At 62.3% G+C, this 26,589-nt stretch overlaps 1 protein-coding gene across 2 annotated transcripts; it reads left to right on the plus strand.

Moving 5' to 3' along the window:
- The first annotated feature begins 180 nt into the window (after positions 1-180).
- Positions 181-25,632, plus strand: B3GAT1 (beta-1,3-glucuronyltransferase 1). Of its 2 annotated transcripts, XM_029208980.1 has the most exons (8): positions 181-320; positions 8,249-8,397; positions 17,104-17,196; positions 17,324-17,470; positions 20,987-21,495; positions 21,929-22,225; positions 22,989-23,089; positions 24,184-25,632. In XM_029208980.1, exons 3-7 carry the CDS (start codon positions 17,193-17,195, stop codon positions 23,073-23,075), a joined length of 1,044 nt encoding a protein of 347 aa, XP_029064813.1. In that variant the 5' UTR covers positions 181-320; positions 8,249-8,397; positions 17,104-17,192; the 3' UTR covers positions 23,076-23,089; positions 24,184-25,632. The 2 variants fall into 2 exon arrangements, with proteins under 2 accessions (XP_029064813.1, XP_029064815.1); XM_029208982.1 differs by lacking the exons at positions 181-320; positions 8,249-8,397; positions 17,104-17,196; positions 17,324-17,470 and adding an exon at positions 18,371-19,344.
- The last annotated feature ends 957 nt before the right edge of the window (positions 25,633-26,589 follow it).

Genomic DNA, 26,589 nt, shown 5'->3' on the forward strand with positions numbered 1-26,589 from the left:
GCGCCTCCGCCCTGCGCCCGGGCCCGCCCGCCCCGCTCTTCTCTGCGCCCCCGGCCTCCCCTCCCGGATCCCCGCCCCGCGCCCCCCGCGCGCTCCCGGGCTCGGCCGCCGCCTCGCCGAGCGCAGAAGGGCCGGGCCGGGGCGGCGGGCGGCGCGGACTCCGCAGCGATGAAGGGGCCCCCGGGGGCCCGCAACCCGAGAGCCCCCGGGGCTGGAGGCGCGCGCGGCCCGGGCCAACAGCCTGGGGGCGCTGGGGCCGGCGCATAGGGGCCGCCACCGCGATGGAGCGCGCCGGGGACGATCCGGACTCGCCGCCGCAGGTCAGTGCCCCCGCTGCCCGCGCACAGAGCCCCTTTATGCTTCCGCATCGGTCCCCGCGCCATGTCCACCCGGGCGCGTATGCGCGCGCCCGTGTGTTTGTGTGTGTGTGTGTGTGTGTGTGTGTGTGCGCGCGCGCGCGTATGGCTGTGCGTGCAGTGGGGCGGCTGGAGAGCCAGCTGGGGACCTGGCCGGGGCGGAAGGCGCTGCCGCCGCCGAGGGGCTGCGAAACCAAACCTGGGCGATGCCTGCCCTCCTCGGGCCGGCGGGAAGGGGAAACTGGTTCTCGGCAGTTTCCAACAACCGGCCGGGCTCTTAGCTCGCTGGCTCCTCCCTCCCCACCTCAGCAGGTGGTTCCCGGTGGCCGGGAGTCGGGGGCCAGCACCCGCCGCAGCGGCTTCCCAGCGTCGTCCGCAAGCTCTGAGGCTCCAGCCACTGGCAAGATAAGTCTCTGAAGCTCTGCCGGGAGGCTGAGGGGCTGAGCGGTGGCGAGGGGACCCAGCGTCCTTAGGACGTACAGTGCAGGGGGCGGGGGAGGCACGGCCAAGTTCACCACCCGCCCTCCGCCGCCGGGCTCCGGCCTGGGGTCCTAGTCCCTCCCAAGCCAGAGCCCACAACTTCTGAGAAGGAACAAAGAGGTGAGGCAGGAGAGACTGGAGTAGGAGGCCAGGGATCTAACTGTGCCTGGGGACAGCCCAGGACCCAGCAGCTGAGGTCGGAGAGACCGCACCCACCCAGACACAGATGCGTAAACAAGGCCCCAACCGGCCCCCCTGCCCCGACCTCCCCTGGCCGGGCCTAGTCTCAGCTGGGCACCCTTTGCCTGGATTCTTGTAGAAACTGGGTCTCAGGGGCTCCGGGGAGCTCTCTGCGCTGGACGCTGAAGCCGGCCTTGCGGATGTTTGGTCGCCCCAGGCTGTTGGGGACAGCCCTACCTGCGTGGGTACCAGTTTGGGTGGGGTACCCATCGGGAGCTTGGGCTGTGCGACATGTACCAGTTCAAAGGACCGGGCACGGATGTCCCAGTACAGAGCCTGTGGTGCCTCCAGTGTGGTTGTGTGGAAACGGGGCACAGCTGCATAAGTTACTGGCGTCGTGGGGCGGGTGGCTTCACAGGACGGTGGCTCCAGGGTCCTCTGAGATTTGCCTTCTGTCCCTCACCACAGAGATTGAGACATTTCCTCCCAAACCTGCTTAGCTGGTGACGGCTACTGCCCGTACCGGGCCAAACGTCAAGTCCCCCCCTTCCTTTGTTTGGAACAAAGACCCTTCCCCGTGAGACCTTCAAAGAGACTATCCATTGTGCCCAGTCTATGCCCATCACCCCCAAAGGTTCTGGAGCTGCATGCACTCCCCTGTGCCCCTTTGGATGGGAGCGGGAAGGCTTGCCCAGGTTATGGAACAGGGAGGGTTGATGGATTTGTGCCCCATTCAGCACCGGCGCCGAGTGGCTTGCTGTGCCCGTTTCTGTACCTGACCCGCAGATGCTGGGGGATCCCTCCTTGTTCACGCCTGTTGGAGGCTCACAGGTGCTGGGTTGAGTACGTGCACAGAGGTTTCTGGACCAGCAGGCACTGACCGTCCACCTGAAGCATGGGGACAGGCAGAGACCGGGGGCTCCAGAGGAAGATGCCGGTGGGGCCCGCCCTGTCCCCGGCATCGGGCCTCTGGACGGACCTGCATTTTCCCACCGTAGTTTTGAAGGGCGAGGGGTGAGGGGCCCCGGGCGGCTGTACCTCTCTGGTCGTGGCACGGCGTATGAGGCAGGGCAGGAGCGTTGCAAGCGTGGCGGGTTCGGCAGGGTGAGCTGCCCTGAGCCAGGCTCTAGGATCAGGGAGCGTGTTGGTTCAGCTTTGGCCGGAGGAGGGCCTGAGCTGGGGTGGAGAGGCCTGAGCACTCCCCTCTGCTGAGAACTGAAGGGGGAGAGGGGCAGGGCTGGGGAAGAGAGAGAATCTGAGAGCCTGAGGCAGGCAGGGAAGCGCGAGAGACAGCAGACAAAGACACGGAGGCACGGATGACGGGGGCCCAGGGGCACGGGTGGGCCAGCCTCGGGCCTCCTTCCAGGATGCCCCCGCCGGCAGCCATCAGCCAGGGCAGGAGGCCCTCCGTGGAGCAGGGGGGACGGCCTACTGAGGAGGGCTCTTCCCGAGGCTCGGATGAATGTGGGGTTCAGAGGGAGGTCCTCAGGCAGAAGGGGGACAGGCTGTGAGATCTGGGACTCTCAGGGAGACCCATCTCTTGGTGCCTGCCCCACACCCTTCCCGGCCCCGGGGTACAGTGGACTCTGGGGGATCCAGCACCTGGGGAGAAGGAAAAGGAAAACCTCCTTCCTGCACCTCCAGGCCAGAAGGCCTTTGGGAACCCTGCTGAGAGCGTGGGGTGGGGGGCAGGGAGGTAGTGCCGTGCAGGGCACAGGCTTGGCCAGGCCGGGGCAGCCTCAGCCCCTCTGTGACCAGCTGGGTGGACTTTGGGAAAAGCGGAGCCCTCTAAGCCCTGGTTTCCCGAAGGCCCATAAATCCAGGAGCCTCTCCCACCAGGCTGTTTGTAGGTGAAGTGCTCGGTGGATGTTACTGTAACGTCTGCATTGCGTTCACCTCCCCACCTTCTTCTGGGATCTGGATGGCTCTAGAATTTGGAGTAGCAATTCTCTGGCCCACTCTGGGGCCGGTCACATTGGCCTTGTTGCCGGCTCTCCCCTCAGACTCCCACGCCTCCGGACTCTGGGCCTTGTCCAGCCCCTGCCATGCCTCTGCATCGAGACATGCTTGGTGTCTCCTTGCCAAATGGCAGCAACATGGGTCCCGTGTCTAATCGGTGGTCAGTGTGGTCACTGCACGTCTCAGACAGTGGTTGTCCCCAAAAATCCACACAACTGACAAGAACCCCAGGCCGGTGGCCTCTTGGTATCCGTGCTAGAAGCTGGCAGAGTGGGCGGAAGTCGCTCAAAAGCCCCCTTCCACACACATTCACTGAGCACCTACTGTGTTCCAGGCTCTGGGCCAGTGCTGGGGACGTAAAGCGTCAAACAATCCAAAATCAAATCAGGTTTCCTGTTTAGCTTTAGGAGGAAGGACTGTGTGGGTTGCTTTTTTTTTTTCCGCAGCTACAGCAAATTTACTTTTCTAATGAGGTTTAGCTCCAGCCAATATTAAAATGAATCTGTACTCCCTGAGCGCACCAGCTGACAGCGGGACAGCGGCCTTCCAGCCAAGCGCCTGGCAGGGATTAGGGCTTTGCCACCGATAAGCCCAAAAGTGGGGAGTCTCAGTCTGGACCTTCAAGAGTTGGCTGGATTGGCGATGAGCCTTGCCTGCAGTATTAGAGCTGTCAGCAGGGTTTCTCCTGCCCTGCAGGTAGAAGACGTGAGCCGTTATTATTGCTTCATGAGGAGCGGGGAGGGAAGCAGGGGGAGCAGAGACCAGAGGGCAGGGCTGTGGGTATTAGGAGGGGACCTGGTCTGCGGGTCCTTGCTGACTGCCGTGCAAGCCTGGGTGCATGCGGTCACCTCCGCCTCACTCCTCTCCGTCTTGCTTCCCTCTGCGTGAAGTAGTTGAACAATCCGTCCTCGGAGGCTGTGAGTGTCTTCGGGCTCAGGACTCTGGGCTGTTCATTTAACCAGCGCTCAGAAGCCTTAGAACCCAACACTGGACGTGGGGCGGGCTGCTCCCCCTCCCTGGTGGGCATCCCGCAGCCACACCAGCCACGTTTCAAGAGTGCAGTAGCACACATGGCCTGTGGCCACCATACTGGATGGCGTGGACGCACGTAGGATGTGCCCAGCGTCCCCAAGTTCTCCTGGCAAGTGCTCTTCTGGGCTCTACACAGCTGGTTTAGCGAGGCACTGAGAGCGTGGGCTGCTGGACTCACATCCCGGCTCTGCCACGCACAGCTGTGTGGCCTGGGCCATCGCCTAACCTCTCTGTGCCCCTCATGTCTTGTCTCTAAGCAGGGATAACAGGATGTTTGTGAGGCAGGAATAAGGATTACAGTTAATCGTGGTACTCACTTAGAACGTGAGGAGTGCTTTGCTTAGCAATTTTTTTTATTACTCATTTAGTTAAGATTTCACCTAACAGACACTTAGGGAACAGCCTACTTGGTGCCAGGCGTGCCGAGAGGCCCAGCGTGTGGCCTTGCTTCCGTCTCCCAGGCACCCTGAGTCTCAGTTTCCTCCTCCCCTGTGATGGGGGCGTGGCCGGTTAATAAGCCCTCACCACTCTCCGGGGACAGAAAATGAGGTGGGGTGTGTGTCTGCCTTTGCAGATAAACACTGCCAGGTCCCCAGGGAAGCAGACGACCCCCCCACCACCACCAAAGAGCATTTCCTTAGCCCCCGTGTGTTCAAGGTAAAAGGGGCAAATGAGGTTCCGGCCTCCGCCAGCATCTCGGTGGGGACGTGAGGGCTCTGCCTGGGCTCCCAGCCCTGGACCTAAGGTCCAGCGGAGCGAGAGGGGCCCTGGGCCAGACGGGATTAGCGGTCAGCTGGCTGAGCCCAGTTCCAGGCCCAGCTGTGTCGGCCGCTCTCTGGGTGACAGAATCTCAGGAGCCTCTATCTCCTCATCTGAAATGAAAGGAGCATGAAGCATGTGAACATTTCCCACCGCGATTACACCGCTTCCCTTGGCAAGCTCTCCATGACGGACGCCCCAGGAGCAGGAGGCAGGAGTGGGGAGCCCACCAGCCGAGAAGGCAAAGGGAAGAGGGAACGGGTCTGGGGGCCGTGGACTAGCGGTGAGGCCAGCAGACGGCCTGGCCTGGGAGTAGGGTTCTGTGGCTGCAGGCGCTTCCTTCTTTCTGCAGATAAAGAAGCCGGTGCCCAGGGAGGGTCCACTCCTGTTTCAGGTCACACAGCACTTTGGTGCCTTGTCCCAGACTGTGACCTGAGTCTCCCAATGCCCACCCCTCCCTCTCTCAGGTCCCCTGTGCTCTTGCAGGACAGAGACAGGCAGCAGGACCGCAGGAGCAGCCCCCCAGGCTCGGGGTAAGAGGCCCACCCTGAGAGCCGGGCTCCTTTCCCCCACCAGCCGGCACAGGCCTTCGCTCTCCTCCCGTGATAGCTGGCCCAGGAGGACCCAGCTGAACTATCCTGACAGGGCCCCAGGGAAGGTCAGCTGGTTCAGGCCACAGGCAACGCATTAAAAATACACTGGAAACCTTAATTAAACCAGTGAATCATCAGCCTGCAGGGTATGTGCTTGCACACTCCGACCGGAGGGGCGAGGTCAGCCTGGAAATCCTCAGGCTGGGTGAGCCATCGGGGCCCTCGCTGGCTCCAGACCGGTTCCGGGGGCTCCCAGCTCCGCTCAGCCCAATCCCGAAGCCCTGGGTCCCCATTAGCTGATTGGGGTCCCCCGGGCGGCCTCTGCAGCCTGAGGAAATCCAGGCTCGTCCTCAGCCCCCTCCCCCGTCACTGACCCGATGCCCTTGGAGGTCAGAGAGGACTCGAGGTGTCAGGCCGCATCCCTGGAGGCCCAGTTACTGGAAGGTACGGCCAGTGGAGTGGCCACACCAGGCCTCCGGGGAAGCCCTCCCCGCACAGCATGGAGCAGAAGGACGGACCGGCTCACAGCGGGGCTGCCCGTTGGGCCCCGGGCCCGCTCTGCTCCCAGGTGGCTCTGCTTGGGTTGCCGTACTGCCTCTGAACAGGTTCTTTTCTTTCTCCCTCAGAAAGCTTCTGAACTAAAGCCGAAGCATTACTCACCTAACTCATCACCTGCCGATATTAACTTCCTCTCCCTCCTGTATATCTCCCTCTGAGAACCAGCATTCCAGCCTCCACCCCTCCCCACACCCGAGACTGGAGACCCAGCAGGCTGCCTTGCGTGTGCGTGCCTGTGTGTTCCAGTGTGTGCATGCATGCATGCGTATGAGTGCACGTGTGTGTGTGTGCATTCCACCCTCTGGCCACGTCTTGCTCACTCCTAGCAGTTCATCTGGAACCCCTGGGGTTGCGTCCCCCAGGCGTGCCCTGTGCATATTTCCTCATGGTAACGCTCCCAAGTGACAGCCAGCAGGAGGGCCACGCACTGGGACCACACACAGGTGCCCACCCAGCCCCGCTGCAAGGAAAGCCCTCTTATGCCCCCGCCGGTGTCTGGATGGGTCATTGCTGACCCATCTAACCAGAACTTCTGGATGACAGGTTCGTTTTTGTAGTTTAAAAAAAAAAAAACACATAAAGTAAAATGAAAATGTACCATCTTAACCGCTTTTAAGTGCTTACTGGCATTAAGTACGTTTGCAGTGTCATGCCACCATCCATCTCCATCTTGCAAAGCTGGTTTAGTGAGGCGCTGAGAGCGTGGGCTGCCGGACTCACATCCCGGCTCTGCCACGCACAGCTGTGTGGCTTGGGCCATCGCCTAACCTCTCTGTGATCCTCATGTCTTGTCTCTAAGCAGGGATAACTGCTTAAAGAACTTTTTCATCTTGCAAACTGGAAACTCTGTACCCTTGCAAGCCCCCGCCGCCAGCCCTGACAGCCACCCTTCTGCTTTCTGTCCCTATGAGTCTGACCACTTACCCGCCTCTGTAAGTGGGTCACATGGGCTTGGCCGGGCTGCACCTGCCCCTCCCTGAGTGCATCGTCCTCCAGGGTCATCACGTCGGAGCAGGGGTCAGGGCTTCGTCCTCGCTCGGGCTGGATCGCACCGTGTGGATGTGTTTTGTCTGCCTGGTCATCAGGCTGGCGGGTCGCTTGATGCCAGACTGTGGGGCAGAAGTGGTCAACAGTGGTGTCTCCCCATTGCCCTTCCCTCCGGGAGGCCGCAGACGCCTCTGTGCCCTGAGTACCAGGTGCCATGAGGAGCAGGGAGGATGGAGCCCTGCTTTTCCCCGCCTGTCCAGTACCAAACGCATGTCCTTAGAGCCCAGCCCTCATGACAGTCCCCAGGAGAGTGCGCCTGGCCAGCCCAGAGGTAGGGCAGGAGCCCGGCCAGGGAATAGCATGCCAGGCAGAGGCACCAGGTGGGGTCGCCTGCCCTGCCCCCTCCAGACCCCCCACCCGGGACCCTCCCTCGCAGAGCCTGTCCCTGGGCCGGGAGCCCTGCTGACCCAGGAGCCCTGTGCGCAGGGCCAGCCCCTCTGCACGCAGCTCCGCGGTGCTCAGCCCCGTCTCAGCCGTCGTGCTGCCCTGCTGCCGGCTGTATAGTGCACGGCCTGTAAAACAGAGTGTCGTCGGGATCTACCATCTGGGGGCCGAGCTTAGGGACCCTCCATCCGTCATGCCTCTCAGGGGGAGCACGTGCTGCCCACTTGGGCTCACAGGCCTTCTTGGGCTGGACCCCCTGCACCTCCTGCAACACTTTCCCTGAACTGTCTCTCATCAGGCAGTGGGAGCAGCTGACACGCAGGGGTGGGGGGACGAGGGACCCGGCAGGAGTAACAGTAAACAGAGGTGGTGAGAGCAGCTTTCCGGGAGCCCTCACCTGCTTCCAGGGGGAAAGGGCAGGAAACGAGCAGCCCGGAATCGATGGTCCCATACCCCCAAGCTCAGCCCGAAGGAGGAGAACCGCAGCTCTGACAGCTCTGGAGACAGGAGGAGAGACGGGGGACCCCTGACCTTCCGAAATCCCCGGTCCTGCCCTGGGCGCGAATCTTGGAGGTTGGGCAGGGACACGGGACTAATGCGGGGGGACAGGAAGGTGTCCCAACACCAGGGCAGGCCCAGCTCAGTTTCCAAATCTGTAAAAGAGGAACAGAAAAGCGGTGCCCGCCCAGGGAGCTGCGTGAGCCCACGGCAGGCAGCCCGCGGCCAGGAGCCCGGACGACCCGCTCATCACACCGCCACGGAGCCCACGCCCCGTGGACCGCCCTCCTCGGCACAGCCTTGTCCTTGGGAGGGAGGAATCTGCTAGAAGAACTGCCCAGAGGCCGGTCAATGCTGACCCGGGGGGGAGCTGAGGTGCCCTGGCTTCCCCTTCTCTTCCAGACACTTGGACTCGGCTGGATTCAAACAACATGGTTGCTGCTATAATTTCTGTTACAGTTGACGTCGCCCAGCATTCGTGGTGCTCCCTGTGGGCCAGGCACCGTGATAGTGTTTTCCATGGACCCCTCATTTGATCGCAGAGTGGCCTGGTAAGAGTCGCCGAGGAGGGACTCAGTCACAGGGACACTGGTGCAGCCCCTGCTCCGTGTCTGGCCCGGGCCTGGGGTGGATCCAGAGGAGTCCATGGCTTGGGGGCTGCGGACAGACACGAAAACCGACAAGCTCCCGCAGGATACGGGCTGGCCGTTCGCTGTGTGGACGCTGAACGCTCAGGCCTGGGAAAGCTTGCGAAGGGGGAGGGATATGGCCAGGGGCGCAGAGCTCCAGGTGGTCTCCCCCGGTCAGCACCCCACCCCAAACCGCTCGCCATCAGCACCAGAGGAAATGGCGGCTGCACAGCCTGGGGGCAGGGGACGGTGCAGTGGGGACAGACTGCCTTCGGCCGCTCACACCCCTCCAGGGCATCCGAATCCCAGCCTCGCCCACGGCCCTGCACAGCCGTCCTGGCCCAGCCGGGCGTCACACCCTCAGTTCCAGGGCCAGAACCTCCAGGTTACCCAGCCTGCTTAGTTCTGGTCCCCTGGCCTTGCTGAGACCACATGCCCTGCTCACTGGCCAGCCAGGGTCACCAGGACCTGTGCCAGCCTCCACGCTGTGGACCGTCCTTGCAGCCAGCACTCCATACCCACCAGGCAGTGCAGCCCTGGGCCCTTCTCAGCCTCCCTGGGCCTCCCCAGTGGAGGGGGGTCAAGGAGACCCGGTCGCACCACCCCAGTTCCCGGAGCCCAGGGTTCAAGGGTCCTACAGTCTTCGAGCTCTGGTGTCCTCAGCCTCGGCGGGGAGCGCACTGCTCCCACCCATGCTGGGCGGCCGGGCAGGTGGGGAGGCCCGCCCGGCCGCCCGGTGGCTCTTGCCACCCTGTTCCACTAGAAGCTGCTGGCTTTGCTCGTCTGGTGCCCCAGCCCCGCCGTCCGTCTCGTATCAGAATCTGCAGAGCCCGCGGCTCCTGCCCCCACAGGCACTGGCCTGATCCGGTGGGTGTCACTGTGTCCCAAGCTGCCCCACCCCTCACAGGATGCTGGGCGATGCAGCGAGCTGGGCGCTGGCGGGAAAGGTTGGCGTGTTCAGTCCAGGGCGTTTGCTGTGACCGTGTTGGAATCGGGCGGGGCCTCGGCCTGTGCCAGGGTGGCCTGCCTGCCGGTGCAGCTTAGCCTGTGGCACGGGAGGGCGGGGGGCAGGCGGGGGGGCAGGGAGACGGTCCTCGGAGCCGCGAGTGGAGCGCTCTGCTCCCCGGGATCGTGCCGCGGGCACAAAGAAGCCCACCTGGGTCAGCTCGAGGGCTCATCTTTGGCTGACTGGAGACCCACGCGTGGGCCCACAGATACGTGTGCACTCATTTAGAGAGGGTGCTGGCCACGAGCACACATGCATGCACACGTGTGTGAAGCCGTGAACGGGCAGCCCCATGACGTCACCCAGAGAGGGTGGCCCCGTGGAGCTCGCAGGATGGACTCGGCCCCAGCCGCACTCCTGAGTGAAACTACAAATTCCACGTCCAGGAGGAGGGAGAGCAGGTGCCGCGGCCGCTGCCGTCGGGCCAGTCGGATGGAGTCAAGCGGGCAGGGGGTGGGGGCACAGTGACGAAGCTGGTACTCGGGGCTCCACAGGGCAAGGACCCCGTGGCAGCCAGCGGGCCCAGGGACACACAGGCCCCCACGCTGGGCCATGGCAGAGGCCTGGCAAAGGGGGCAGCGGGGGTCAGAGGCCACAGGGAGGAAGGACATGAGGGGATGCTGGCCGTGAGGGCCGGGCTGGCTTGGTTTTCGGGTCTCTGGACTCGGCCTGAGACCTGTGCCCCCGGGGCTGGCCCAGACCTCGGGGTGGGAGGGGAGTTACCGTCCGATGGACCAAGGCAGGTCTGCCAGCGTCCAGAGCTCTCACGAGCGCTGCAGGGAGGGAAGGCGCTGGGCTGGACGTGGGGTCAGGGACGGCGGTGGCAGGAGGTGGAAGGGAAGCAGAGAGGATGCAGTTAGTGGTGGGTGAGGCAGCACAGCCGAGCGCCTCAGATGCCACGGAGGGGGACTCAGGAGGTCTTGGGGAGGGCACGTCAGGGGGGCGGGCCAGGCAGTGGGGTGGGCTGTGCAGACAGATCTCGATGGGAGGCCGTGGAGGAAAGAGCAGGCCTGGACCGGCATCCGGGCGCGGCCCGGCGGATGCAGGGAGCAGTGGGAACAGCCCGGGATTTCTGTGCTGGCCGCCGAGACGAGGAGGAAGATGGAGCTGCTCTGGGAGGAAGACGACGGTGGGGTCTCTGCTGTGTTTAAGGTGTCCGTGGAACATTCCAGACACAGAACAGCTCCAGGCTGGAGGAGGGGACTGAGGCCAGAGCAGGCAGGGGGAGGGGGAGGCCACGGGGAGCCCCTCGGGTGTGCCGGCTGCGTGGCCAGACGGGAGCTGAGGTCGGGAAGTGACGTGACCTCCCTGCTGTGCTGGACAGGCCCTGAGGTGTCCCCGTGACCTCTGACGCCCGCTGTCCACGCCTTCAGTGTGGACACGCCTGTGACCCGGAGAACGTGGTCAAGGTGATGGGCTGTCCCTCCTGCGGTCTCACAGTGTCCTGGAGGACGCGTCCCGGCGGCAGACTTGCCCCGGGTGCCCTCCCTGCTGTCCCAGAGTGTGGGTGACCGTGTTGGCCGAGGACACGGGGCAGGGAGCTGAGGGCAGTGCCGCCCACGGTCCTGTGACTTTGGGGCAGTGGCCTCTGCCGCCCCCCGACCCCTGCCGTGGAAGCAAGCGCACCCCGTTCAGCCCTCCAGGAGCCCCTGCGCAGGGGACCCCGCACATCGGCTGGGCTCCTGACCCACGGAAGGTGGAGATGGAAGAGAAGTGGGTGGTTAGAGCTGTAAGCACGTGACCACAGGTCGGCTGCAGGAGAACACAGGGGCGCTTGTCTTGGGGACAGTGACGTTCTCTTAAAAGCTGGCGCGGTTGCCAAAAGGGGGCAGGGACAGAGATACAGGGAGGAAGGGGGAAGAGGGGGTCGGGGAGGCAGCTCCTGCCAAGACCAAGCCTCCCCCAGCCCCAGGCCAAGCCGAGGGCCAGAAGCTGGACTCCATGCAGGGGCCGCTCCCCAGTCCACAGATGGCAGAGCCGGGCCCGCCCTTACTGCCCCCCCTACCACCAGGGGAGGACCGCGGCCGTGCCACTCTCTGCCCGCCTGCCCAGGGCTCCCGTCAGCACCTCCCTGCTGGGTGCCCTCCCCGCCCAGCCCTGCACGGCCACCCCAAGACCCTCTGCGTGGTGGCTCTTCACAGGGGGCGTTCGGCCCAGCCGGCCACTGTCAGACGGTGCAGATCTCCATCCGGTCTGTGTCCCTCTGGTCGCTGTCCCCACCTTGAGCCAAGCCGCGGGTCACCCGTGTGCTCCAGGCCCAGCCCAGAGCAGCAGCAGGAAACTCCCGAGATGAAGCCCTCCTGCAGGGAGGCTGTGGGACGAGTGGACGCCCTTCTGCCCAAAGACCACACCACTGATTTAGGAACTCCAGTAAACCCACTGGGGCTGAGAGCTTGTTCCGTTCAAAGTCCTGCAGTGATGCAGGGGGGACCACGCAGACCAGACCCCCATTTTCACTCTTTACTAAGAATCCAAACCTGATCCCAAGGCCATATCTGAAAAACCAAGAAAGAAAACGAGGGAACCACCTCAGACAGACGACCGATGAACTGTGTTTCCTGACTCTTGGGCAGAAGAAACCCAAAGCTGTTCCGCCCGAGCCGAGCTGACGTCCTTCTGCCCCAGCCGGGGCCTGGTCTCCTGGCGAGAAGGGAACGAGATGGCGCGAGGCTTGGGGTCCAGGATGCAGGACCCCCAGGGCCCAGCCACCCCACCTTCTCAGCCCCCACCGTGAAAGCCCGCTGGGGAGCCCCTTCCTGGGGTTGGCCCTAGGGGGGCCGGCCTGCAGGCAGGAGGCACTGTGCATGGGGCACCTGGATGTGAGCAGCTCCGCTGACTCCAGGACCTTGGGCCCTTCCAAGCCTCGGTTTCCTCAAGTGTACAATGGGTATGAAACCTCCCTGCCTGCCCCACAGGCTGCTGTGGAGATAAAGGACCGGCTTTATGAAGAAATGAATCCCACCTGCCCAGGGCAGGGCTGTGAGCTGCAGGGCCAACCCTGAGCCCTCCTGGGCATCACGCCCTCCTCGTGGGTGGAAGGAGCTGTGGACCCCTCTGTGTCCAGTCCCCTGCGGGGAAGCAGACAGAGATGGTGGGTGGAGAGGCCCCGTGTCCTGCCCCCTCCCCCGTGGAGCCACTGTGGGTGCAGTGGCCAGGGAGGAGAGGCCTGGGGCCGGTTAATGGAGTGCGGATTGACTGGACAGGAGCTGGTTAGCTCTGGCATCTGGCTTGTCTTGAGCAGCGGCCGCAGGATCAATACTAATCCCTTGATCCCATTAGGGCCCCTGCAGGTCTCGGGGACGGCGTCCAGCCTCCCTCCCGGGCACTGTCTGGGGCTGGAGGGTAGAACTGGAGCCCTAACCGCACCCGCCTGCTGTTTGCTGTTAACCCCTCCCCGTGTCCTGCTTCCTGCAGCCCCTGGCACCCCCGCCCGTCCTCTCACACCACCACCCAGCCCCCCACAACCCGGGCCCTGACATCTGCTCGGCCCCAGTGGGACTCAGGCTCCCGGTGTCGGGCCCGTTTCTTTCCTCCCGGGCACGGCAGTGCTCTCCTCACCACCTCTCCTCCAGTGACTCAGGACCGATGTCCTCAGGGGGCTGGGGGTCCCCTCTGGCGGTCAGTGATCCAAGAGTCCATAATGTTGGTTCCCAGCCTGTTTGCAACAGTTTCTGCTTGTTCTCATCATCACGGAATATGACATAAACCAAGAAACACGAGCTGGAAAGAAAGAAATGTGTCGTTCCTAGGAAAACTAAGCTGAATGCTCTCAGAAGATTCCATGAGGCGAGTCTAGGGAAAACGTTCTCCAAATGAGGTGAAGATTGGTGGGAAACATCACAATTCTAAAGGATGCGGCGCAGGTTCCTCACCGAGTGTCCCAAGGTCTTGGATCACTTCCGAGAAGTCGTCGCTGAGGCCAAAGGCGGTGTGCCCAGCGGGGCGACTCCCAGAGGGTGGCGAGCTCCCAGGACAGGCCTCAGCCCCGCTTCCCAAGCGGGCAGTGCCACGCTGGCCAGTGAAGAGCGTGTGGTCGGGGACAGGACCGCTGATCGTGCAGTTGTCGGGACACGTGCAGTGTCCGCATCACCTCGAAGGACTCTTCACCCCGCGGCCTCCTGTGACCGCCACCGTCCCGGGCTTATGGGCACCACGGCTCCTACCCTGCTCCAGAGGCGAGGGCTGGGGTGGTCTGTGTGAAACTGACCTCCGCCACACACATGCACACGCCATCTCCGCAGCACCTCCCCGAGGGATGGGACGGAGCCGTGTGAAGCCGCTTTCCCTGCTGTCGTGTGGTCCAGGGAATCCAGCAGGGCCTTGCCCACCACCGATGCTGAACTAATATTTGCTGAATGGAGTTAAACCAGCCTCTTCTGCAGGTACTGGGTCGCGGGTGAGGTTTTCGTCTGAATCCTGCAGCGCAGGAGGCAGCCTATCCATGCATTTGGAATCGTCCAGCCTGGAAGCCAACCTTGTCCTGGCCCTGCCTCCCCAGGCCCAGCCTCTCCTGTCCAGCCTGCCCGGCTGCAGCCCAGCCTTGGACACATCGGGGCCCCCCATCCGGGTCCCAGACACCCCCTGGTTCTCACAACCCATGACACCCTAAAACCCATAGGCAAATTCCTATAACTAGGTCTCCCCAGACGTGGCCAGTCTCCAGGGCTGCTTGGCCCATGAATCAGCTGTTACACTGGCCTCTTGCTTTGACTTTGGCCTTGAATGCCACCCGACCCCGTTTTCTCACCAGAGCCCTGTCTTAACCTCAAGGTGCTAAAATGGCAGAACTGAAACTTCATAAGAACCTCCCAGTCCAGCCCTGTGTGTGGAGATGAGGGTGGAGGCCGAGGAGGACAAGCAGGGGCCCCGGGGGCAGCAGCCAGAGCACTGTCCCGCCCCCTCACGTCCCCTGTGCCGTCCCATGGGGCTCACACGCCCCTCGGCGCAGCCTTGTCTGTGTCCAGCCGAGGCCCCCCGTCTGCACTTGCTGAGGGGCTGGGCGGCGGGGGCCAGTCACGGACACGAACTGCGGTGGCTGGCGGGGAGTCCTGGCCTCGGCGGACACCGGGCCCCACCCTCGCTCTCGCCGGCAGGACCTCGCTTCAAGCACCGCAGTCTCCCTGCCGCACCCCTCCTCCTGGCTCTGGGTGCGGCCGAGCCCCTCCTCCATCTTTGCACTGACTCCTCTGCCCGTGGCCACCAAGGGCCCAGGGCGGCCCTGGGTCTGCGGCTGCTTGAGCCTGGACCACAGGCAGGCTGTCCGCCACCCCTCCAGGGCCAGGCAGGAAAAGTGGGCCGAGGCCAGTGGTCATCCTTGCAGCCCCGTCTCACACTTGGGCCTCTGGGTCTGGGGTAGCTTCCGCTGCTCCCAGCCCAGGTCCCCCCAGGCCTCTGCTCCCTGATGCCCAAGCCCAGGCCCCATTTCCCTCAGACCCGCCCCCTGCTGGCCAGCTGGTGCTCTCCAAGGCTGGGGGCTCTCCCTGCTCTGCTTCATAACCGCCTGGTAATTCGCTCCATGATTTTGCTGCTATGCTTATAATAGCCTCCATTAAAGTTATGGGGTTTTCAAGCCTTAATGGCTTCCAGAGTAATTAATGCACAACTGGGTTTATGGCTAAGTTTATTTTTAGAGCTTTTCTGCCCGCCCCACCCCCTTCCTTTCATAGAAGTTTTGACCAGATAGAGCAGATGGGATCAGAGCCTCCCTCCAAGGCCCTGGCGTCCACGGCCCCCCTTCCTCTCCTAGTACCCCTCCTGCTCCCCCCAGGGGGGTGCTGGGCCCTGCAGGGGGCCTCCCGGAAGGGGCTCTGGGGCCTGACCCTCCTTCCCGAGCTCCTGATGCAGCTCAGACCCAAAGGGCCCGGATTCAGGTCTGGCTCCACTGCACGCCGACGGTGACTTGGACAAGACGCGGACCCTCACGGCTTCTGCAAACTCCAGGTGGAAGGGGTCGAGGTCAGCGCCTGCGGCCCAGGCGTTGGGAAGACTGAACGTGGAGTGTCAAGTGCATCTCTGGCCCCACAAATGCTCCCCACCAGCTGTTCTTTGCTCAAACTGCAGCCCGGGCGGCCGAGGGAGGGGCAGGTGCCGGAGGCTGGAGGCTGCCCCAGCGCAGCTGCCTGAGTGCCAGGGCAGGCCAGCTCCCCACGGCTTCCCTGCCAGAACCAGAGCCTCCCCAAGACCAGGATGCCTGGAAAAGCTCCAGGGCGATCACAGGACCAGAGGAGACCTCCCAGCCAGCCCTACTGGAAGCGCCTCTGACCCCCATCACGTGGCCTGAGACAGCCCCGCCAAACCGAGGCCCCAACTCAGCCCTTCGCAGCCCTGCCTGTGGCCTTGGAGCAGGGCAGGGGCTGGGCGGGGAGGTAGCACGAGCTCACGCAGCACAGGAGACCCAGACAGGCATCCTGGGTGGGACTCTGGGCTCCCACCTGCTCGGGCCACGACAAGGAGTGTGGAGGAGACAGCTCGCACCCCAGGATCATTCCCTGCTCTGTGCCTGCACCGTTTAACCCCGGTGGCAGGGGGGCGGGCCGTGCACCATCTGACTCCAAGGAGGCTGTGGAGCCAGGGGTGGCAGGGGCAGCGGGGCCACCCCGGGAGACCACAGTGCCCGTCACTGGAAGACAACACGGTTCTTGCACCAGGCATGGGGACTGCTGGCAGAGAGAGGACCAGGCAAGGAGGAGGACGCACTGTCTCCAAAACAGGAGCCCAGGTCCTGCTCAGCCCTGGCTCTCAGCTCCGCGGGGGACGGATGCGCGTCTGCGGGGGGCTGGGTGGGCAGCGAGCGGCCTCGGGGGCTCGGTGTGCCGGTGCTGGGCACTGGGGTGGCCCACACACCGGGACAGGCCAGGGCCGCCCATGGCTGTCCTCCCTCACGCCTCCCCGTGTGGACCCCAGCTGCATCTTGCACGGCACTCAGCTCAGAAGTGAGGAGGAAGGTGAACGTTGGGATGTGACAGTTTCCATGGCGGTCCGGAGGCTGAGCGCCTGTCTCCTGGCACGTGGGCAGCCGGGCCGGAGGGGAACTCTACCCACAGGGCACCTCTCCTGGAGCTCCTGGAGCCCCTGCTGCTGCCATTTGAGTGCCGTCTCCCCGGGACATGGCAGTCCTACCGGGAGCATGTCTCCTGGCTGACGCCCAGCTGCAGCGCCCGGCCTCCGCCCTACCTCTGCGGGGGCTTCACAAGAATAGATCCTGTCCAGGTCCACTCCTTAATCCAGGCTGTGAAATAACCATCTGGGCACAAGCCTGTGACCATCACAGCTGCTGACTCGTTCCGAGTGCTTGCTGTGTCCATCTGGTGCCAGCCCACGGGCTCCACGGGTGTTAACGCATTTAATTCCCAGAAGCCTTGGGAAGTAGGTGCTGAAGGCACCCATTTCATAGATGAGAAAACTGAGGCACAGAAGTGAGTTGGGGTTAAACCCAGGCAGGTGTGTCTGAACCCTGAGTGGACAGCACCCACCGCCACCTGTGAGGACAGAGGCTGGCCACACCCCACGGACTGGCAGAAGCCAGGCTCCACCCTGAAAACACGATGCTGTGCGTCCCGAGCCGGCCAGCGGGGGCCCGTTCTGCCCAGGTCTCTGGCCGCCACCTTTGCTCTCTCTTGCAGGTGTCCACCCCGCAGGGTTCCTGACCCACCTCAGAAGGCAACACCCACCAGACTCCGGTAGGGCCGGACTCCGCAGACCTGCTTCGGCAATGGGTGGGTTGTGAGCGTGGTCAGGCCTGCTGGCCAGCATTCAGCTTCCCGCTGCCCCGTGCCTGGCCCACCCGGCCCATTCCTGTTCTTTTCTCCCCTGTGCTCGCCGCCGTCCGCTGCCGTCGCTCAGGTAACGAGGAGCTGTGGGCCCAGCCAGCCTTGGAGATGCCGAAGAGACGGGACATCCTTGCGATTTTCCTCATCGTGCTGCCTTGGACGCTGCTCGTCACCGTGTGGCACCAGAGCACCATCGCGCCCCTGCTCGCCGCACACAAGGGTGAGCCCCCACCCGGCCCCACCTGCCGGGCTTTGCTGATGGGGTGACCAGAGCCAGGGCTTCTGGAGTCCTGACTCTCACCCGCTCGGTAGCTGGGGAACCGAGGACGAGCCAGGCTGATGACCGTACCCTCGTGGGTGGGGTGGGGGGGTCTCGGCCCGTTTGGGGCTCTGATGATGCCACACATACAGGCACAGACTCACGGGGCAACTCTGCACCTGTTCCCAGGACGTGCACCCCGGGAGGGCTCAGGGGTGGGTGGCCAGGATTCCCGGACTGCGTTGTTTAAAACCTTTCAGGGCGAGTGTGTTGTTCGCTCCTCTTTTCCTGGCCAGGAAGCCCTGATCCAGTGCCAACTGCTGAAAATAGGCTGGACAGAGGCAAGTCCCCCGGAGCCGGGTTAGAACTGGCTTCGTCTGGCTCCCAGCCCAGAGCTTTTCCCTCTCACACCAGGGCCCCCTATGCCCCAAACCCGTACACGTGCGCATCCCCCCGCGCCTGCCCCTCACGGCCAGTCTCCAGTCCCACACTCCCCCGCTCTCTGTTCGAGCCCTTCTCCCATGGGAGCCCGGGGAGCCTGATGAAACACAGAGGTGCCCAGGCACGTCCCAGGGAGAAAGCTGACAGGACTGGGGTGGGTGGGGGGATGCTGGGAATCGGTGATTTGGGTGCAGGCAGGGCCAAGAGCCACAGTCTGAAGCTGGGCTGCTCCACAGTTACACATTGGGGCCTGCTCAGCCCCGGTGGGTCCTGAGGCTTCTGTGAGGAAGGGCCAGGCTGAAGATGGCTAAATGCCCACTGCCTGCTGGGGCACCTGGAGCTGTCCTCCTCCCAATCCAGCACCTCTCCTTGGTGCTTACTTTTTTTTTTTTTTTTTTTTTTTTTGTGGCCATGCTGCTGGGCCTGTGGGACCTTAGTTCCCCGACCAGGGATTGAACCCGGGGCCTGGCAGTGAAAGTGCGAGTCCTAACCCCTGGACCGCCAGGGAATTCCCTGGCACTTATCATTTTAGAGTTGTCACCCAACAGCACATCACTACATTTACCACATGTAAAGGGACATAATACCACGTGGCTTCCATTCTCGGCAGGGCTCTGGGGTCAGAGACGCCAGGCTGCTTCGCTCAACACTGCCCTTCCTGCCTGAGGACAGGGAACTGGCATCCACTCTCCCCAGAGCAGCCAAGACAGAACGAAGGCAGCAGCAAAGGAAGTTAGGGAGGCCTTAGGACCCAAAGGCGGCAGAAGCCCTGACCCAGCCCTGTTGTAGGCACGGAGAATGTACCAGGGCACAGACCTGCCGGCGGGGGGGTGATTTGAGCGGCAGAAAGGGACAGGGAGGGAGAGGGACTCTCAGTGTCCTTCCCGGGCCTTGGTTTCCAAACTTTACTCACGGCAGGATAAACTAAACTTTACTTATACCCTGGTCAGAAGCTGCTCTCCTCAAGCTTGTTGTCTTTCACAGTCTGACCCAAAACTCCTCCTGCAAGTGCCCTTGGCTACCTGCATCTGCGCTAGTCTTCCGACCCTGCACCCATGGCCCAGGCGCAGGCTCCCACTACCACTGTGTGTCTCGTCGTGGATGTCTGGTTGGCCTTTGGGAGCTCCCTGAGAGGCGGGAGCACGTGTGTCCCCGCCCCTCGGTGCCCAGCGTCCAACCCCGTGCCAGCACCCGGGCTAACAAGAACCATGGGAAGGAGGGAGGGGGCGGCAGCTGGCTGGACCCCACTTCGCCCCCTGCAGGTAACCACTCACGCCATCCTTTCCATAGTTGCAAGAAGCCATGAGGAACAGGGCCGCTTACCAGGGATGGTGAGCCTCGAGGCAGAGTTACGAGCCCTTTAACCCACATGCAACTCGATAAAGGAGATGCAGGTATTGGCTCCATTTTGCAGTTTCTAAAACTGAGGCACCAGAAGCCAAGCACCCTGCTCACGGCCGTATGGTTAGTACAGAGTGGCGCAGGGTCTGAGCCCAGGCACTCAGATCCCTAGGTCTGTCCTCTGACGCTTGCCACCTCCTGCTGAGATGGTGTGAGAGCAGTGAGGGGCCCACAATCTTTCAAACAGGAAGACACACCTCAGAGAGAAGGGACTCTTTAAGAACAAGCATACCCGTGGGGGCTTCCCTGGTGGCGCAGTGGTTACGAATCCGCCTGCCAATGCAGGGGACACGGGTTCGAGCCCTGGTCCGGGAAGATCCCATATGCCGTGGAGCAACTAAGCCCGTGCGCCACAACGACTGAGCCTGCGCCCTAGAGCCCGCAAGCCACAACCACTGAGCCCGCATGCCACAACTAGTGAAGCCTGAGCACCCTAGAGCCCATGCTATGCAACAAGAGAAGCCACCACAATGAGAAGCCCATGCACCACAATGAAGGGTAGCCCCCGCTCACTGCAACTAGAGAAAGCCCGCACCCAGCAACAAAGACCCAACGCAGCCTAAATAAATAATTTTTTTAAAGTAAGTAAACATTTTTTTAAAAAGATATGAATCAACACCATTTAAAAAAAAAAGAATACCCATAGGCTGATTTCCCCTCATGAGAGGACTGCTGGCTTTGCCCATGGGGAGAATGTCCAGGATGCAAGAGAGAGCTTGGTCATTAGAGCCGCCCCAGCGGGCGCAGGGTGCCTTCCGGAGAGAGGGGCTCTCATCCCTGTGGGTGTATCACTGATGAAGCCTCTGCCAGGTTTCACACACGCCTCTCCCGGGGTCCTTGGGGGCGCATGGGCACACTCGGCTGGGTGTGGGGGCAGGCAGGGTTCCAGGCGGCTGAGAGAGTGTGAGCGGACAGTGCAGATTAGGGGACAGACACCAAACCCCAGAAGAGCTGAGATGGGCCTCCGCTCTCTGCCCCTTTGCACAAATGTGAGAATAAAGTCAGCGGCGACAGGCACAGCGTTCAGAATTATCTTGCCAGCTATGGGCAACACCCTAGAAGAAAATGCAGTAGTTAAGTATCAGATACTCTGCACCAAGATTCAGAAGCTGGATTAAGTAAGCCCCGCTTGACTCCAGGGTTTGTGAAAAATCGGGGCGAGGTAACCGCAGATTCCCGGTTCCACGGTTTGTTGTAGCCACGACAGCACTAACACTGCCCTCCGGCATGGGAGGCAGTGCCTGGGGCTCTGCAGCCCCAGCCTGTGCGAGGCAGTGCAGTCAGCTCTGGCCAGGTGAGAAGGGTATAGGGTGGTGAGGAGAGGACACTTTGTCACATAAAACCCGAACCGCGGATGCAATCTTGGAATTTGGCCAGCTGCCCTCAAATAGCTACAGAGCTGTCAAATGCGAGAAGGAGGGAGAGGTTATTTCTGTGTCATCTCGGGAGTCAGAACTAGCAAAACCCAGGGGAGGATGTCAGGCAAGCAGCCTTGACCGCCAGCTTCAGCCCACAGGGCCCCAGGCAGGGATGCGCTGACGTTCCCGCGGGTGGAGCAGAGGAGAGCTGCGTGGGGCGGGGGGGCCGAGGTACCTGCAGCGGAGCTGCCCACACCGCCCCCCCTCCAACCCGCAGATGACGGCAGCGATCCCCGACGCGAGGCGCCACCCGGCGTGGACCCCAGGGAGTACTGCATGTCCGACCGCGACATCGTGGAGGTGGTGCGCACCGAGTACGTGTACACGCGGCCCCCGCCCTGGTCTGACACGCTGCCCACCATCCACGTGGTGACGCCCACCTACAGCCGTCCGGTACAGAAGGCTGAGCTGACGCGTTTGGCCAACACACTGCTGCACGTGCCCAACCTGCACTGGCTGGTGGTGGAGGACGCGCCGCGCCGCACGCCGCTGACCGCGCGCCTCCTGCGCGACACCGGCCTCAACTACACGCACCTGCACGTGGAGACGCCGCGCAACTACAAGCTGCGCGGGGACGCGCGCGACCCGCGCATCCCGCGGGGCACCATGCAGCGCAACCTGGCCCTGCGCTGGCTGCGTGAGACCTTCCCGCGCAACTCCAGCCAGCCCGGCGTCGTGTACTTCGCGGACGACGACAACACCTACAGCTTGGAGGTTTTCGAGGAGGTGCGCGCTTCGTGGACGTATATGGGGCCCGGGGAGGGTGCGGACCCGGCGCGGCCTTCAGCCCCGGCTGGCGAAGGGGGAGGAGATTGGCCTCGGCCGCAGCCCTGGCTTCCGGGCACTGTCTGCACGAGGGCTTCCAGTGGAGGGACAGGGAAAGGGAGTTCCCTGTCGACTCTCTGAGTGTCCTCCGGGTCTGGGAGTCACGACAGTGGATGGGGGGGAAGGAGTCATTTCAGACTCTAAATTGGGGAGACAGAAGTTTTGCAGCAAAGGACAAAGAGGGCAGGTCACGTGACAAGGCGAGTATCAGCTGGTTGGAGGGGTGGCCTTGCCCACAGCCCAGGCGTGCTCCTCGGCGGATGCCCACCCTGAGCAGCCCGGGTGCCCTGACTCCCATCCCTGCCCAGGCACCCTGACCCTTCTCCTTCTGTAGATGCGCAGCACCAGGCGGGTGTCCGTGTGGCCCGTAGCCTTCGTCGGCGGCCTTCGGTACGAGGCCCCGAGGGTCAATGGGGCCGGGAAGGTGGTCGGCTGGAAGACTGTGTTCGACCCCCACCGGCCGTTTGCAATAGACATGGCGGGGTTTGCGGTCAACTTGCGGCTCATTCTGCAGCGAAGCCAGGCCTACTTCAAGCTCCGCGGCGTGAAGGGAGGCTACCAAGAAAGCAGCCTCCTGCGAGAACTTGTCACCCTCGGTGACCTGGAGCCCAAGGCGGCCAACTGCACCAAGGTAAGACCCTCAGCAGAGCTGACAGCTGCGATGCAAGCTTTCTCCAGCCCACAGAGCCCTCCCTCTAGATCAGGGAGAAGGAAATAGGGCCCCAGACAGCCTGCGAAGGAGAACCAGCTTCCCAAGACGGCAGCTTATCGCCCTTCAGGAGCCACGGTAATGGCAGGTGGGGGAGCAGGAAGGGGCGACTGGCGAGACAGAGCCCAGGACTGAACCCCTCCCTCACCTCGAAGCAGCTGGGCTCCACGACTCTCCTGCCAGACACACCTCCATGTGTGCACACACATGCACAGACACGGGCACACATATACATATGCATGTGCACGCATACACGCATGCATGGAACATACGTGGGTGTGCGTATGCACAACACACACATACATGTTCATGCACATGTACACACACACACACACACACGCTGCTTCAAGTTTGGACTTCTCCAGCCAGGGCCTGGGCTGTCACTTAGCTGAGCTGAAGGTCCCAGAACTCTCTCCCTCTGGACCCATGAAGAAATGCAAGGGAGGATGAGAAGCAAGAGGAAACCTTGAGACCTGTTTGTCTCTTTTCTGTAGCTGTAGACTTTCTGTTTCCAACAGATATTTTGAATGCAGCCTATGTACAAAAAGCAAGAATGAGGGGGTAGTTAGAAATAAAGAACGAGGGAGAAAATCTTGCTGGAACAAGGGCAGAAGGAGAGGGGGCAGGGGTGGGAGGGCGAGGTCAGGGGCCTGCCCCATGTGGTCTCACGTCTCTGAACACACAGATCCTGGTCTGGCACACACGGACTGAGAAGCCGGTGCTGGTGAACGAGGGGAAAAAAGGCTTCACTGACCCCATGGTGGAGATCTGAGCCCCAGGACACAGGTAGGGGGATGCAGGCAGGTGACACACTGGGCGGGCCACCCAAGCTTGGATGCAGAGTAAATCTGCCAAGACTTTTCCTCTTAGTCTTTAATCGTGAAGGTCAGAGCAAATGCCCCGTGGAGTCTCAGGAGGCATAGCTGAAGTTGACAGGCGCCAGCCTCCCCCCGTGGCTGGGTGGTTCTACCACCAGCTGCTTGGAAGGCCTCACCTTCCAGGCACCGCCTGGTGACAGCTCCCTGTCATCACCACTGTTATCCTGGCCACCAGCCGGTCCCCTTATGAGGCGCTGCTGTGTGGACCCGCCCAGGCTCTGTCTCCTGCAGGTTCCTCCTCCGTCCTGGTGAAAGCGTGGACCGAGGAGCCTGGCCTGACTCCCAAGCTACCACTTTCCTCGGTTTGACCTTTCTTTCTGTAGGCCTCAGTTTCTTCATCTGCAGAATGGGTTGTTGAGGCACCAGGAACAGTCTGGCACATAAGTCCTGCCTAAGTGTTGCTATTTTTGTTTGATTCTTTTTGGCCGAGCCACGCAGCATGCAGGATCTTAGTTCCCCAACCAGGGATCGAACCTATGCCCCCTGCAGTGGAAGCGCAGAGTCCTAACCGCTGGACCTCCGGGGAAGTCCCTTTATTTGGTTAAAACCCTGTATTGCAGTAGGTCACAGGCTCCATCTGTGTTTTAGAGGCAAAGGAATGAGGTTGAGTAAAGCTGAAGTGAATTGTGCCAGGTGATTGGCAAAGCCAGGAATTTTCTATGAGCTTCTCTGTGATCTCATCAGAGGTGGGAGCTCAGACAGTGGGACACACCTCTGTCCTCTGGCCTTGGAGTCAGGCTGCAGCTTCTGTATCACCTGGGCAATGGCCCTGCCCACAGGGGACCACAGGGGGTCTGCTTATCTTGTCCCCTGAACTTAGAAAATCACCTCAGTCGCTGCCACTGAGACTGTGTCGGGACAGAGCATCACTCCCTGCCTCTCCTGCTCCCGGCCTCTCAGTGGGGACCTGGGGGTGGGTTCTGCGGAGCCCCTGGGTGACGCTTCAGGGGCCCAGGATCCAGCGGCTCCCTCACGCCTCCCCCATTCTTCTCCCCGTCACAGGAGCCCCCTTCTCAGACCTGCTCCTGGCCACCTGTGCTCCCCACACGGGTGGTCCCTCCGAGGCGGACTCCTGTGGAATCGCCGTCACCCTCCTTTCTACTCTGGGGCCTTCAGAGAGACCAGCCTGATGCCAGGACAAAGGACGGAGACCCTAAAGCACAGAAACCCCAGACCTGTTGTTCTGTTCCATCTGCCCTGGCAGGGCCGGCCAGGGCAGACACCATGGGCCCCAAGCCCCGGGAGTGATGCCAGGCTGGGAGGGGGCAAAAGACCCCAGCAGTCCAGCAGAGGGCTCCCCGGCTCCCCCTCGAGGCCCCACGACCACACAGGACACCTGGCCAGGGACTGCGAAAGACGGCAAGCAGCCCCCACCCCCGGCATCAGGAACGAGCTGCTCCGAGGAGATGCAGCCCCTCCAGCCGGCTTTCCTCTGGCTCCTGCTTGCGGAGCGTAAGGCTGTCTGTGCTCCCGGCAGGCGGCCAGCCCTGTGTGCGGGGAGTCGGGCTGCCAGAGGGCTGCTCTCCCCATACCTCAACCTCGTGGAGGGAGCAGAGGGCCCTCCCTGGCTCTTGTCCCAGCGCAAGGAAGGAGGTGGGCCCTCCACCCAGCACAGGGTATAGACCACACGGCACCTCCCCAACGCCCACTGGGCTCCGGGCCCCTCGCCTGGGCTGGGACTGGGGAGGCAGGAGCCCCCAACCCAGAGCCATGAGAACCACAGGCCTCAGGGGCTCGAGGGAGCAGGTGGGCCAGGAAGAGAGAGGAGGGGCCCGGGCGGTCCCAGGGCTCCTCCCTGCCCCTGGCTGGGGGACTCTGGATTAGCAGAGGGATTTACGGAAGGGGGCAGAGATGATCTGGACCCCGAGGGCAGGATACCTGAGCACACACTGCTTTGGAAATCACGCGATTTACACACCAAGTGGGAAGTAAAACCTCCCTTCTCCCTAAACTGGGGGCGCGAAGAGCAAGCCGGCCTCATGTCCGGCCGCCCGGCCGCCCCAGACAAGGAACCGTGCGCGGCCCTCAGCCAGGAGGAGAGGTGCCTGTTTTCCTGGCTTCCCGACGGGGCCAGCCCTCTGCCAGTCTCCACTCACACTCCTGAGCGTTTGGAAGCACAATTTTCCTCCCCTGTGGAGGCAGAGGAAGGGCCTGAGCCCACTGAACAGGTGTTTACTTTTAACCGCTAATAGCCCCTACTCCACTTAGACTCATGGGATGGGTCTGCGGGCCATGGAGAGCCCACTCCTGGGTGCATGGGTGGGTGGGCAGTGGGCCGCAGCCCAGCGACCTAACATTCACGGAGTATCGGCTGCCTGTTTTTGAAGTGGATTTAACTCCTCAGCATAGTCACGAAACCTTCGAGGGAGGGCTCACGTCCCTGAGGGCCCTGAGCCACCTGCAGGACGTCCCACACCCATGGTTGCCTGGGAACCAAGTGGGTGGCGGGGAAGGGAGGGTGGGCGAGGGCGGGCACCGTCGAGCAAGTGAACTCATGCAGGGCTCTACTCTGCCTCACTCGCCGGAACCAGCCCCAAACGCAGGGTCAGCTTGGCTGGGCTTGGGCCACCTTGGCCCGAAACCCAGGGCTCGTTTTCAGGAAACTTGATAACGACAACATGGGTTCCTCTGTTCTTTCGGCAGATGCTACTTCTATTGTTTTCACCTAATACCCTCTCTTAGCTGCATGTGTATTTATTTATAATTATAACCCTGATGGACTGCAGCTTTCACCTTCATTGGGAATGAGTTTGCTATGAATCAGAATTGGGTCCATGGCTACAGTTTGTTTTCCAAACGCAGTGTGTTCCCTGCTCCCTCCTGTACAGGAGCGGGGTGGGGGCCGGATGACAGAGACGGGGAAGGTGGAGCCCCCAAGCTGCACTACCGGGTCTGTTTTAATTTAACTGTATTTAATTTGTTTTGAAATTAAAAGTCAAATATGGTTTTTAACAGTCTTAATCCTCCTCAGCCCTGCCTTAGTTTTCCTCATTCATTTAACCGTCCAACCTGTACCATCAGGTGCCTTGGGGGGACACGCCTTGTTCCCAGCACAGCACAGGGCCGGGAAGCCAAAGCTCTGCCTGCCCGGGGCTGCCCTCTCCGGAGAGGACACAGATGCCCGGGGCCAGGGTGCTCCAACAACCGTCATCAGTTCCAAGGTGACGGATGAGGCAAGCGGGGCGGAGTGCAGCTGGGGAGGTGCTGGCACCCCACCTGGGCCGTCAGAAAAGCCTCCCTGGCCAGGTGGCCTCCGAGCCGACGTGCAGAGAACTGGGTCCAGAAAAGAGAAGCTCCCCCCGCGGGAGAGCGCTTAGCTAACAGGCCACTGAGGGCAGCTGACTGGGAGCGGGGGGTGGGTCACACGTGGGAGCAGGGGGCACAGACACTCTGCTCTGGAACCAGGGC

Source organism: Monodon monoceros, unplaced genomic scaffold (assembly GCF_005190385.1).
Source record: "Monodon monoceros isolate NGI ecotype Baffin Bay Population unplaced genomic scaffold, NGI_Narwhal_1 Super_Scaffold_7, whole genome shotgun sequence".
NCBI classification, from domain to species: domain Eukaryota; kingdom Metazoa; phylum Chordata; class Mammalia; order Artiodactyla; family Monodontidae; genus Monodon; species Monodon monoceros.